This window comes from Phocoena phocoena, chromosome 12 (genome assembly GCF_963924675.1).
Source record: "Phocoena phocoena chromosome 12, mPhoPho1.1, whole genome shotgun sequence".
NCBI classification, from domain to species: domain Eukaryota; kingdom Metazoa; phylum Chordata; class Mammalia; order Artiodactyla; family Phocoenidae; genus Phocoena; species Phocoena phocoena.
Genome location: NC_089230.1, coordinates 51,345,193 through 51,359,896, shown reverse-complemented (window position 1 = coordinate 51,359,896; position 14,704 = coordinate 51,345,193). Strand labels below are relative to the sequence as shown.

The 14,704-nt window shown below is 45.6% G+C and overlaps 1 protein-coding gene across 1 annotated transcript in view; it reads left to right on the top strand.

Moving 5' to 3' along the window:
- The first annotated feature begins 8,855 nt into the window (after positions 1-8,855).
- The window catches only part of SOBP (sine oculis binding protein homolog), a 159,764-nt gene continuing 153,915 nt past the window's right edge, over positions 8,856-14,704 (top strand). Inside the window, exon 1 of the mRNA XM_065889004.1 lies at positions 8,856-8,951. Within this exon, the coding sequence (XP_065745076.1) occupies positions 8,856-8,951 (96 nt within the window). The remainder of the gene's footprint in view (positions 8,952-14,704) is intronic.

Sequence of the window (14,704 nt, the reverse complement as noted above, 5' to 3'; positions counted from 1 at the left end):
CCACACAGAATTGTAATCCATTTCTGGACTGGGAAATCTTCCTTTGGCTTATCATTTCTTTTTTGGAACCTATTTTTTAAGGCATAGACTTTATTTATTTATTTAGGTTGTGAAGCACAGCTTGCAGGATCTTAGTTTCCCTACCAGGGATGGAACCCTCGCCTTCTGCAGTGAAAGCACAGAGTCCTAACCACTGGACCACCAGGGAACTCCCAAGGCGTAACTTTTATAATCTAAATCCTTCATGTCATTGGGTCTTGATACTCAAAATCTAGACTTTTGAAATTCAAAGAAGAAAGTTTCCTCTCAAACTTTTTTTTTCTGCCGTGAATTTCACAAGCCCATTTTAAATCTCAAAAGTCACAGACAACTCATAGTTTTGTGAATTTCTTTTATAACAGCCTTACCCTGAAGCAATGGATGCTAAAGTCTAGTTTAAATGAATGAGTGCATGGGGTAGAAAGGAATTAACAGGTACAAACAAAACAACACTTCTTAATACACCAAAATATTGTCTCACCACAAATGGAAGTTGCCCTATACCTGGATTTAGTTTATTCTTCATTGCCTGGCCTATATTATTTTCTAGTTAATGGCTTGAGAGATTGACTATGCAGTTGGACAATGGCCAAACCATGTACGACAATAGGACTCTGACTCATTCTTTTTTATATTCTTTTCCATTATGGTTTATCCCAGGATATTGAATATAGTTCCCTGTGCTATACAGAAGGACCTTGTTGTTTATGCATTCTATATGTAATAGTTTGTGTATATATAACTGAGCCACTTTGCTGTACAGAAGAAATTAACATAACATTTTAAATCAACTAAACTTCAATTTAAAAAAATTTAAAAAAAGAAAAGTCAAAAAAAAAAACACTGACCCATAATCTCCGAAGCAACAAGTCAGAGAAGCCAAACCAATTTCTCCACAATCAGCCCAGAATGACTGGAACTTGGTAAAAGACTGCCAGCTTCCCAATTCCTTACCACTACCCGCTTCCAACTCAGGACGAACTAGAGAAAGCCAATATGCTCCCCAAACTGATTTTCCCCCAAAGTAGGATGCCCTGCGTCTAGTTAGCCCTCTCCAGCTTCTCCAAGTCAGCAGCCTCCAATCAGAGCACACCTGAAGCCTTTTTTTTTTCTCCCTATAAAGTTTTTCTACTCCTATGCCTGCCTTTGAGTCTCTGCCAAATGCAAGTGATGGTGGCTGACTTCCTTGCTCTAAATAAACAGACTTTGCTTGTTCTCATTTGGATGGTCTTCATTTATTTCCACAGGTTTACTACACATAATGCTGTTATATTCAGACATACACATTGGTAGTTGAGCTTAACATATATATTTTTTTTGAGCATAGAGATGCTTGGGGTAAATAAGCACTAGGCTTTGATCTCTGCTTCAATTGATAAAATTAAGAATTATAACTCGAGGGCTTCCCTGGTGGCGCAGTGGTTAAGAATCCTCCTGCCAATGCAGGGGGCACGGGTTCGAGCCCTGGTCTGGGAAGATCCCATATGCCATGGAGCAACTAAGTCCGTGCACCACAACTACTGAAGCCCACGTGCCTAGAGCCCGTGCTCCACAACAAGAGAAGCCACCGCAATGAGAAGCCTGTGCACCACAACGAAGAGTACCCCCACTCTCTGCAACTAGAGAAAGCCTGAGCGCAGCAACGAAGACCCAACCCAGCAAAGAATAAATAAAAAAGAATTATAACTCGAATTGACCATTTCCTTGAATTTACAGGTACTGCTATGCTTGCCTCAATGGATACGGTAGAAATATTCTTGAAAATGTATATGAAAATCTCATTTTTATACATTAAAATTATTACATTTTAGCAAATTACTATTAAAAAGGACGCTGGTGTACATTAGTTTGAAAATGAAGAACATTTTTATTATCTAGACGATTATTCCTCATGTGTTAGGTTTCCTTAAATTGGCACACATCTGTATTAGTGTGTACATATAAATCTAAGGCTATTGTAAAATAATAATGATTCTCAGAAGAGCAGATGATACACGTTTGCATACAGAAATTTGTGCAGGTTTATTTTTAGTTCACTTTAATGGACATTATATGGACATAACAACACTCCAAAATACAACTCACTATTTTCACTTCACAAACGAAGAAATGAATGTTAATGTAAAATGACTTGCTTAAGGCCTCACTAAAGTATGAAGCCCCTTATTCTCCCGCAAAGAATGTTGAGTCTGTTTGAAGCTACCAGCTGGGGAGCTTCTTATAGCCCTAAATCTGACAGAAGGCCTCCATTTTTTTGAGAAGGTCATGGTCTTCACCATGACACCATGGCAAAGGGGGTGAGGATGTTCTTGGAACAGCAAGGAGGGAAGGGGATCCCCACTCAGGGAAGTGCCCAGCTGAGTTAACCTGCTGATTAGTGGCAGAGCTAATCATGGCTTGATGATCCACACATACAAATAATGGAACCAGAAAGAAATTTAGGCCTTCCCATGCAAAGGGGGTTTCTTTACACTGTGCATTTGTCTACCTTGATCTTAAAATAAAATTCTGATCTCTTATCCATCCCTTATGTGCAGGCCCCATATAATCTGGCCTCTGCATTCCTCTTTCACTACTTTTCCTACCACTCTTCATGCTCTAGATACTTTCAGTTTCTTCAACGTGCTGAGTACATTCTTTAGCTCCTATAGAATTCTGACCAGAACACTTTTCTCCAGGATTACAAGACCTCTGCATAGGCAGTCCTTCTCCTATTTCCTATTTCAGGTCAAATTTCTCCTCCTAAAAAAAAAAAAAAAAAAATTTCTCCTCCTAAAGGTCTATCTTGACTATTTTAGCTAAAGCAGACCCCAACCTCTATACCCACCCTACTCCAGTTCCTCTCCATCACATTGTCCTTTTATGTCACCTATCTGGATCTAAAATGGCCTTCTTTTATTGTTATTATTTTTAATTTAATTTATTTATATTTTTGGCTGCGTTGGACACAGGCTTTCTCTAGTTGCAGCGAGCAGGGGCTACTCTTCGTTGTGGTGTGCGGGCTTCTCATTGCGGCGGCTTCTCTCTTATTGCGGAGCACAGGCTCTCGGAGCATGGGCTCTAGGTGCGTGGGCTTCAGTAGCTGTAGCACGTGGGCTCAGTAGTTATGGTGCATGGGCTTAGCTGCTCCGCGGCATGTGGGATCTTCCTGGACCAGGGCTCGAACCCGTGTCCCCTGCATTGGCAGGTGGATTCTTAACCACTGTGCCACCAGGGAAGCCCTTCTTTTATTATTTGTTTGCTTACTCATTGTCCCTTTTGTACACTATAAGCTTAGTGAGATTTTTGGAAACTTGTCTGTCATCTTTGCACTGGATCCAAAGCACTCAGAACACCATTCCTGGAATATAGTGGGCTCTCAATACATATTTGTTGAATAAAAGAATGAATAAATCATGAATCCCAATTGAGAATGACAGATATGTACCCATTCCTCAGGAAAAAATGCACTGAATATTTTGTATATCATTTCAGGAGGTTCCAAAGCCCTGGAAGCTTACCTGTAGGCTCTTGATTAAAGCCCCTGCATTATAGTTATGCTGTTTCATAATGTTCTTTTTGAAATTAATTCTGAATTTTGTTCTTTGAAGTTAAACATGAGCACGAATTTTGAATGTATGCTTAAGACGGACTATAACAAATCACAGGCCAATTGCTGCTCACTGGATTTGAATAAAATAGATCTGTGATATTTACATTACCTGATCCTAATGACCATATTTCAGTGAATGAAGAAAACATTGTGGTACAAATGTTAAATGCTCATCCATATCCAGTTCTCCTGTCCTTTGGGGAACATGGTGGATTCAATTCCCAGCTTCCCTAGCAGTTGGGCAGAGCCATATGACTAATTCTAGCCAATGGATTGGAGGCAGAAGTGACCTATGTCACTGCCAGGCTGGAGCATTTAATTGCCGTGTGAGATCCTCCAGGGCTCCATCTTCTCCTACTTAGTGGCTATGGAAGTACATGCTGGTACAGAGGTGCAATGCCAAGCCATCACATGGAAGACAGTTGCTCTGGAGAGTCACACAGATCTTCAGCAGACTTTGTGTGATCAAGGAGTATAAACCTCTTTTTTTTTTTTCCTTTTTGCAGTATGCGGGCCTCTCACCGCTGTGGCCTCTCCCGTTGTGGAGCACAGGCTCCGGACACACAGGCCCAGCGGCCATGACCCATGGGCCCAGCCGCTCCACGGCATGCCGGACCCTCCCAGACTGGGGCACGAACCCGCGTCCCCCGCATCTTCAGGTGGACTCTCAACCACTGCGCCACCAGGGAAGCCCCCTCTTTTGTTTTAAGTCTCTTAGATTTTCTAATGATTTGATATTGCAGCATAAGCTACCATAACCAAATATGCCACTGATTGGAAAATACGCTATTATTTCATATACCAAGCAGGGAAAAAAAAGCTGTCACTTATAATCGAAAGAAGTCTTGTAAGATATATCACAATTTCAGAGATGTTAAAATTAGAAAAATGTGGGTCTTAGATTATATAAAATACAGATTGTCAAAAGGAATTTGTCAAAGAAGATTAGTATAGTGTCAAGAACTCGAAATCCAGAGGTGAACAGAAAGTTATGGATTCAAATCCCAATACTTACTAGCTTGTGACTTAATAACTTTGCTGCGTAACCCTTAGCTTCTTCATCTGTGAAATGGGGATCACAGTAGATGCTGCCTCATAGGGTTTTGTGGATGTTAGATGAGACAGTTCTAATAATGTCTCCAGCAGAGTAATTTTCCCACATATTTTAGTCACCACATTTGGTTAGATCACAGAGCTTGTTCAAAATGAGCATTAATTTCAAACAATATACAAAAGTAAGTTTGTCATTATGTCATACTGCTCAATCAGCAAATATATATTAATTCCTTACCAGGCATGAAGACTGGGCCTCCAGTTAGGTGTTCTTGCAGATAACAAAGAAGCAGATCTAGGGGTTGAGGGCTGAAGGCAGATCACCCTGGGGTCTTCCTATCCACTCTCCAATGTATTTTCTGGAGGAATCAGGCTAGAACAAACATCAAGAGCAACCTTGACGAGTAAAAGAAGTCACAAAAATATAACTGAGGAATGAATGCATGAAAGGTCAGTCCTGTGCTTATTTTGGTGACTGGCAGGACTAGTCACCAAAGGGAAAATTGAAGACTTTTTCTACGTCCAGGGTCTGTCTTTGGTGCGTTTGTGTATGCGTGTATGTGAGAGAGAGAGAGAGAGAAAACAAGCTGATGATTGGAGAGCATAAGGCTAAGTCAAAGAAGCAAAAGAGTGGCTCTTCTGAGATAAGTATGAGATTGATTGTTCCTGTCCACATAAGGTTATACTCTTACATGCTGTATGAAGTTATCCAGGGAATATTATTGGACTCATGGTATTCATAAAGCAGCAACTTGTTATAATTGTCCTCATCTGTAGCACATTTGAAGAAACCCACACCTTGTCATTGCCAACGTGCAACAATCATCAGCTCTGAAGTTTATTCTAGACTAAAAGTCTCCTCACACATACTTTATGAGCTTTCATTCTGTCACTGAAGATGTGCATTGTGGGTTGTAATTCAACAATCTCACCTCGGTTTTCTGGAGGACATATGCCTTTGAAGGAACAGGTGGCCGATTAATATGACTATTTTTATTAAATGCCTGAACAATGGCAGAGCAAGTAATTTTCTTTAAAGGAAGTATAGCTGCCTTTAAATATAACTCTGGGCTACAGTTCACCTTTTCTGTTTATTCTTAACTTGTGAAACTGTATCTTAGGACTTGGGGTATATAACTTGGTATTTGATATCAGCTGAAACACAGTGAATCAATTGTAATGGTTCTGGCACCAAAGGAAACAGAGGGGACTTAAATATGTTTCCAGAAGACAAAAAGCTTCTCTTTGTGTACACTTTATAACATATGTTTCCACACTTTTAGAATATTCGAAAGTCCAAAAAAAGTTTTCTCACTATTTTTCATTAAAGACCAAGAGGACAAAACAGAGAAGACTAACTCCCACCCACATACCATTTATCAGATATTTTGGATGAAATTCAGATTGAAAAATCAAAAATATTCCCTCTTCTTCTCTCCCTTCCAGCAACGGCATTAGGATGCTTATTCCTCACTGTGAAATACACCCACTCTCACACACTCGGAAATGTGTTAACGTTCCAGGAAGGGGGAGGGGGGCGGTTAGTGCAAACAGGTTTGGGCTCCTCCCCGCATCCTTGCTGCCTGGGTCGTCTTAGATCAGCTGTGGGCTACTGCGGGCTGCGTGACCTGGCCAGAGCACTTGGGCTCACAACCTGTGTATACCTGGGTTCACTCCCAGAAGCTACCGGTAATATCTCGAATAGGGGTCCCCTGTACGGCAGAGCACTCCCTAAAACCTCATCGACCCTCGCCTCTTGACTTTTTCGCGTCCGGGATAACCGCCCCAGGATTTTTAACTTTCCTTGGGGCGTTTCGCGCGGACCCTTTGCAGGCGCTGCGGAGCCTGCTTCGGCCCCGCTCCCTCTGGCCTCTTGGCTCGCCTGGGATCCACTAGCCACGCGGAGCCGGGTGCAGCCTCCTCTCCAGGCAGGGAAGAGAAGAGGCGAGAGGAGGTGCTCAGGTCTCCTGGGTACCCTCCCAAGCATCTGTAATTTGACCATTACGAAACAAAATGATGCTAAAAGGCAAAATAGCCAACATGGAGGTACTCAGCCCTCCTGAGTACGCTCCCAAAGAGCTCTAATTTGACGCTTAAGAAACAAAACAATGCCAAAATGCAAATTAGGCAGTGTAATACCCAGGACGAGCCTCGTTTGACAGGCCAAACTGAGATTTTAATGGAAAGGTTACTCATATCCGCACACCGAATTCATTCTGTCTTTTAGTACTTAAAAAAAATGTGTAATTTTAAGTTCCACTGACTTAAAATTCCATTGACTGTCAGAATGCACACTCCACTATAACACTCAGTGGAACAATGGACACCCCCATATCGCATTGTGTCAGGTAATTACGAAGTGTCGCGGCGCCGGAAAGCGAAGCCCGGGACGTCAATGTGTCCCCCGCCGCGTGTACGAGCCGTTTAGGGCTGCGTGTCTCACCGAACACTCATCAAAACGTTCAGGCCAATGCCTCAACCCAGAGAGGGAGAAACGCCATCCGAGCTTGGCCCCGGGCGTGGACAGAGAGGCCCAAAGAGTAGGCGAGCGAGCACAGGGGGAGCGAGCACGTCTCGGGGAGAGCAGACGCACGCAGGGAAGTCTAGGGGAAAGAGTGCACCCAGCGGGTAGGGAGGGTCCCGCCCGGGGTGGCTAAGGAGTCCCGTTCCCTGGAGAATGGAACCCACGCGGGACCCTGCGCTCCCAGCAGCACCCAGTCTTTGGGGGGTTAAACTCAGGGCACCGGGACAAGAGTGCGCGCGGGGTCACAGGGTAAGGCTGTTACTTTGTAGTGAGACGTTGTGTGTGTGTGTGTGTGTGTGTGTGAGAGAGAGAGAGAGAGAGAGATTGGGAAAGAACTGGAGGGAAAAGAAAGAAAAAAGAGCAGGGAGCTGAAGGCCGAGATGTCCTACTTCTAAGTGGTTCATTGAGAGGCAAAAGCCTTCTAACAAGCGCAGTCATACGTAGCCCGCGCCGCGTTGGGGACCAGCCGAACAGGGCGCGGGGGTCTCTCCAAGGGGCCTCCAGCCTCACGAGCCCGGAGGTGGCCCCCAGAAGGGGACACTGTCCTGGCAGCGGTGGGGAGGTCGGGACTGTGGTTTCCTTCTTCCGAGACCCCGGCGCTGCCATCCGGAGGGGGCGAGCTCAGTCTGCCTTCTTCGGGGGGGAGGAAAGCGGACCTCTAGCAACGCGACCTCGGGTCCCCGCGCCCTCCCCACCGCCCAACCTCCTCCCCTCAACCACATTCATTTTTCCTCAGCAGCTTCTAGTTCGGGCTCAAAACCCAACTCCGAGCCCACCCGGGCCTTCATCACGGAGCTAAGGGGGACGGCCGGAGTCAGTGAGGGCCCGGGGAGGCGTCGTACCGAGGTAGCGGCCGTGAGGGGCTCCGCGTCCCGCCGGTGCCCGCCGCGGATGAGCCAGCGGCCGCGAGCAGCCCCCGGAGCCGCGCAGCATCGGCGTCTACAGTGACGGTGGAAGCCACGCCCGCTCGGGAGCTGGGGGCTGTCCTAGCCCCCCCACCCTTCCCCCGCCCGCCCCCTCCTCCCGGCGCCGGCCCCCGGCCCGCCCCCTGCTCGGCTAGCGGGAGGCGCTGGGCGCCTGGGCTGGCGCGCTCTCCTGGGCGCGCACACACACACACACACACACACACACACACACATCCACGCACGCACGCCCAGAGCCGCTCTCTCCGCGCCCGGCCCACGTTCCCCTCGCCCATGCAGACGGACAGAGCGACGGAAGATGGCTGACGACTCCACGGGGCACCGAGGATGCAGCCTGGCGGCGGCGGCGGCGCCGGCGGGAGCGGCAGAAGCAGCGGCGGCGGCAGGGGCAGCGGCGGCGTTGGCGGCGTTGGCGGCGGCGGCGGCGGCGGCAGCGGGAGCAGGAGCGGCGGCGGCGGCGGCATCCCCGAGACTCCTCGAGCTACCTTTCCCTCTGACAGCCACTGACGTTCTCCGCCGCTAGAAGAGACCCCGCTTCTCCGGTGCCCGCCTTCCCTCCCCCCCGCCTAGCCCCAGCCCCAGCCCCAGCCCCGCCAGCACCGCTACCTCCGCCAGCCTTGCCACCATCAGCACCACCTCCACCACCGCCGCCGCCGCCGCCGCCGCCACCACCGCCGGCGGCGGCAGCAGCCATTTCATCTCCACAGAAACCAGACACAAAAACATGGCAGAAATGGAGAAAGAAGGGAGACCTCCGGAAAATAAAAGAAGCAGGAAACCGGCTCACCCAGTGAAAAGGGAGATCAATGAGGAAATGAAGGTATTTTTGGACTTCGGGGCCAGAGAGCCTGAGCTCTTTCTTCCGCCTGCTCCCTTTGGGCCGTTGTATAGATTCGGAGGGTACAGGGGAGCGCTTGTCAGTTTCTGTAGGATGCCCAGAACGCCTCAGCTCCTCCTCCAGGTGCAAACCGAGGCCAACTCTCGGGCTGCATCCCCGAGATTTGCCTTCCTCAGATTTGATGGGGGTGGAGGGGCGGCCGGGAAACCACATACTATTTAACCTTATAAACCCCAGGTTGGTAACAGGCGCGTTTCAGAGGGAGGGGACTGGGAGCCCAAGTGGCGGGTGGGTATGGTGAAGAGGCTTTCCTAGTCGGTGGGGTGGTTTTTTCCTTTTCCTCGGGTGCCATCCCCGGGATCCCTCCAAAGTTAAGAGCCGTCGGGCCGGAGCAGCCGGGGAGCGCTGGATCCCACCCCTCTCCCCAGTTCATCTCCCCGTTCCTCGATCCCGCTTCCCGACTAGAAGCCAGCGGCGACGGTGTAAAAGGGGCTGTCAGTGCCGGGGCGAGTTGTGGCCCGAGCGGCGCGGGTCTGGGTACCGTTTTGACGGCCGGCTCGCTTCGCACGCAGCTGCTCGCTCCTCTCACTCGACTGCCTCCGCCTCCCGCTCGTCTTTGCATGCTCCACTTCCCAGTTAAGCAGACCCGGGCAAACCCCGGTGCAAGATAGCTGTCTGAGGGGCCGCCTTCGCAGAGCGCCTGCCCATTGTTCGGAAAGGCCAGCCCGGAGTCCTGTCGGCGAGGCCGGGCTCCCCGCCAGGCCAGCGGTGCTCCAGAGGTGGCGAGCGCAGCAGCCTGGCGCTCCAGCTGTTCGCGTTGGAGTGATTGCACAAGAGCACCGCTCGGCTCCGGACCCCCCTCGTCCCCTCTCCCCCCACTTATTTTCCATGAAGTTGCAGCTTTTGCCCGGTGAGGGTTTTGTTTTGTGTTGATTTCACGAGTCTCTCTTGATTTTTTAAAAAAATTGTTTTATTTGTAGTCTTTCTGTGAGTTACAAACAAGTAGCAGATTTCAGGGGGGACTTTAGTTTTCATTCTGCAGCCGTCTTGGTGTTCCCCATCTTCTGCATAGAATCCTTAACACTGCCCACTGACTTGGTCAGGTTGGTTAAGTTGCTATTTAAAAGACAAACGATGAAGATGGCAAGCAACTAAGTAAAATTTATTGCGGTTTGACGTTGTCTTGATTAGAACAAGCATATTCTAGAGAGTGCCTTGAATGAAGCCCATGTTTAGAAAGGGGCACACGGATAATACATCCTATATCTGTACCTAGGTGCCTATGCTTAGTGTTCCTTTCTTCCAGAAAATGTTTGTAGCAATCTGCATTTTGGAATAAGGGTTTTTATTTCTGGGTGACGAATTTAGTGCCTGGAAGCATGAGGTGCAGCATCAGTCCAAGGAGAGTTAAGATTTGCCTTGGAAATCAGTGCCATTCCTTGTGATGGAAACCTCCATTGATTCCATTGATAGACAGTTTTTTAAAAAAGAGACCAGCAGGAGTTGTCTTCCCATGGGGATGGAATTCAAACAGTTTACAATAACCATCCTTCCTCACTCACCTTTCCCTCCTGTCCTGCATTCCCAGATTACTTTTCCATTTCATTTTAAATTGGGAGTGGAGGAAGAGGAGAGAGGTAAAGCCACTAAGAAGTCACAGTGTGCACTGGCCCTTTAAAACCCTGTCTAATGTGATCTATATGGATGGCAGCTTTTAAGTTTCATAGGTTCTAGAATTACAAATTAGCTAATTTTAATCAAAACATGTGAAATGTTATCCCTGCTGGATATAAAGGCTGACTGTGCTCGATGCTTGGGGCTCACGTTGTTGACTTTGGCTGTGGGAGCACTCCGTGGTTTGGGAGATAGTTGTCCTTCTACAGTATAACAGATGTTTGTCTGAACTGGTGAGGAAGAAACAAAAACAACATTGTGTGAAGGGGAAAAATTACACAATTTTTAGCCAATGCTGCAGGACTAAGTATGGAATTAACGTTCGTGCACAGAATTTCCTCTTTTTAAAATGTTATTTTTCTTCCAAGTCACCACCTACTATTTGAAGTTTTAATCCTTATCATTTCAGTACAGAGTAGCATTAAATAAGAAGTTTTACACAGCAAATAATTCAATTGCCTGAAGGGTCAGTATTTTCTCCCTAGTTTGGAACAATGTGTAAGAGACACTGGGTCAGAATCTTCAGTCGTGTCAATGCACATCATGCCAGTGAGTCATGAAATCCCATTTCTAGTGGAATCGTTCGGTATGCATTCTTCTAATATAGTAGCACCAAAAGTCCTCATTTTAAAAGTGATTTCTCAAAGTCAAAAGCTGGAAGGGTTATTTTGAACTCATGAAGATTTTTCTGCTTTTAATGTTAATAACCACATCAATAAAACCCCTCCCTGAACCTCATGGTATTATTACCCCTCCATCTCCCCAAACCTAAAGTGTAGAGTAACCTAACAAGTTGGTTGCCCTGCATAAAAATATGTGCAACAAAATGTCACCGAGAACACAATGTGGCCTTGTGCAGCTTCATATCGGTGCCGTTGGAGCTGCCTGGCTGTGTTTGCCTTCATCTGAACGGCTTTCATCTGGACCAGTGTAAACTAAGCCCTGGTAAGTAATCACAGCCCGGCAGAAAGAAAGGAATGTATACAGCTAGCACGGCCTACGCTGTAAAAACGGAAACCTGAGCCCCACCGTGGATCACATATCAAGGCTTGAAGGTAGGGGAAATGAAAGGGGGAAAGAGGAGAGAGCGAATGCAAAAGTCAGCCTGGGAAGTGGAGGATCCGGAGGAGGCCCCCCCTTAGGGAGAGTTGGCTCAGGGATTAGGGAATTTTATCGTGGTGTACAGTGACCTACTCAGGTTTCAACACTGGTTGGATCAAGTTGCTTCTCTGCGAGCTGAAAGAAAAAGGACTGGTGTGTATGTGATTTTTTTTCCCCTTCGGGTAATAGAAAGGACATTGGTATAAGCATCTATTTTAAGTACAGCAAATGCAGGGAGCTGAGAATGAGCAACAAAATTGCCTCATCATAGAGACTTCCTTCAAGATTTCCTAATTGAGATAGTCACAAATTTATTTAAAAATGGACAGAGAAGACACACTGGCAGAGGTTTAGCTGACACCAGTAATGGCATTGGAGATTGTCTTCATGTGGCTGGGAGCTAATGTTGGTTGCTGTTTCACTAGATCAGATATTGAGTTACATTTTCGTTATCACTGGTTTAATGTACAAAGCACTTGTAACAAATTTAAATTTGATACAATATAGTTTTGTGTGTGAAAAGTACATGACTTGGCATAGCTTGCCTTTAATGTCCTTTAGTGAAAATATCTTCAAGTAGAAATGTTTGTCTCATTATGACCTACACAATGTTTATCTTTCCTTCCCCCCCCACTTCATCCTGGTTTTTCTTAATTAAAAAGACTTATTGCTTTACTGTACTTACAGTCAGTCTGCCCTATTTAGTTAGTGACCAGTAGAGAGGATTTTAAAAAATCAGATGGCAATTCAATTTATATTTTGACTACTTTCAGTTTCTAAAGCGAATATTGTGATTGTATCTACTGTAATATGCCTTCAATATATTGTTAGCTCACATGTATCATAATAAATGGCTCTTAGGAGGGAATTCTGGTATGTGGAAGTGTTAGTTAGTTTCAGGTGTTCATCCAGAACATAACATAAAAGCTAGATGTAATATTGGATGTGCAAATGTAAATATATGAGTAAGTGTAAATATAGTTGCACTTAAGGGTATGTATTTTATGTGCATAGATCTTGGTAAACATGGTTAGTGACTACCAAACAGTAATACAATTCAAAAAAAAGTAGACTATGAGTAGAGATAATGAGTCAGATTTTCATCTTTTAAAACTCTTTGACAAAACCATTGTGATTAGATCAAGCACTCTGCCCTGGAAACTTTCCTAAACAAACCATAATTAATGCATTTACAATGTTTGGCTTCCTTATCAATTGCTCAACTACAGGATAATCTGTGTTAAATGTCTTAGGGTCTTTGCTGAATTTCTCTGTCTATAAATATTCTTAGTAAGTAATTTGTACCTAAAATTATGCTTCAGTCCTAATGCCTACAGTTAGAGTCAGGCACATCTGTTAGAGTTTAGTAGTAAACTCACCGTAAGATTTTCTAGTTTAGTTTCTGATGGTCTCCATTTGGCATTAAAAATGACCTGTGTCAATTGCATAGACAATAAAGCAAGTTGCAGAGCTGAGCTGGTGAGTGCAGTGATTTAAATAGCTTGCCATAAAATAAAATAAAATAGAGATATCAGAGTGTGGATTGGAAAAGTCAGCATGTTTAAGGTTGAAATCAGCTCATTACTAAAACAGGTATATTTTAAGTTTTGCTCCTGAAACTCCATCCTGATGTCAGAAACAGTGAGTCTCAGGAACCTAGAAAGTGGGCTTGGGACCAGATCTCACTGTGGCATTCACAAATTATGTCAGACCTCCCTGGCTGAGCAGTGGTCTAAGGTGTGCCACGTGGCAGGGCTGGGAACTATTGTCAGTCGGAGCATGGTGCTTGCCCCTTGGGAGCTGGTGTAGGATATTCCCGAGCCCACCGGCCCTGTCCTCTGTGTTGCTCTCGGTTGTCCTGCTCAAGGCTCTAGTCTCAAACCATAAGAGAAGGTCCTGGGAGGGCACAGAGAGCTATGAATTCTGCTCTGTTCAAACCAGGAGTTTTCTGATAAAGAGTCTCTTTCTCCATCTGTGAACTGGTGAGGATAGTGTGTGGTAGAGTGAGACTCTCTAAGCCTTACACAATTCACAGGTTCCAGAGAGGAGGAAATGGAAAGGAACCACTCCACTTCCTCCCGAATCTGAAATAAACATTTGAACTAGAAGAAAATGAGTCTGACAGACTCATTCCCTTCTGCGTTTCCTGCCTCTGTGCTTGCCAAGCACTGCTCTGAGAAGCCAAGCCCTACTCTCCTTGTGTGAAAGACAGACTCATAGAAACCAAGAGGTAACAGAGTGTTTAAATGAAAGTCAAAAACAGGGCCTCAAAAAAGGCAAATATCAGTGAATACAAGTGACTGTCTGAAAAAGGAGAGTTCCAGGGAAATAGAGGTGTCTTGCAAGGGTGACCAGACTTCTTGCATCTTCTAAGGAAGTGTTCTTTTTATTGAGTCTTTATACTTTTTATTTTTTTGAAAAAATTATTAGAAGTAGTAGAAGGTGGATCGTTTAAAAATCTCTGAAGTCTAAAACTTCCTCTTGCGGAATGGGAAGTCAGCCATACTTGTACTCAAGCTAATAAGATTATTGAATATTTTCCTAAAAGAGAAGGGATATTCCAGGGTAGAATGAAAAAAAAAAAACAACTTTGTTTTTGATGGTGCCAATTGAAACATGTAAACAGACATGAAAGCCTGTGCTGGGTGAGATTTGCTGAATGTATATTTTAGAATCTGTAGACTGATGGTTGTTAATATCTCTTATATAACTAAAGGGTTGTGGAACTCTGTCCTGCTTTAAGGCCAGTGGCTTTTGGCATGGACAGGAAAACAATGTAACAAGACTTGGTGATTTTAAGGCCAGTCCTGCAGCTGTGATAGGACACAGCTGCACACAGCTGCACACCTGCCATGCCTGCTACAGTGTTAGCCCCAGGGCTGGGCTCCACAATTTCACACATTTCTTTGACCTTTTTAGGACATTTGATGTCCTGGCCACAGATTAAAACATGGGGACAT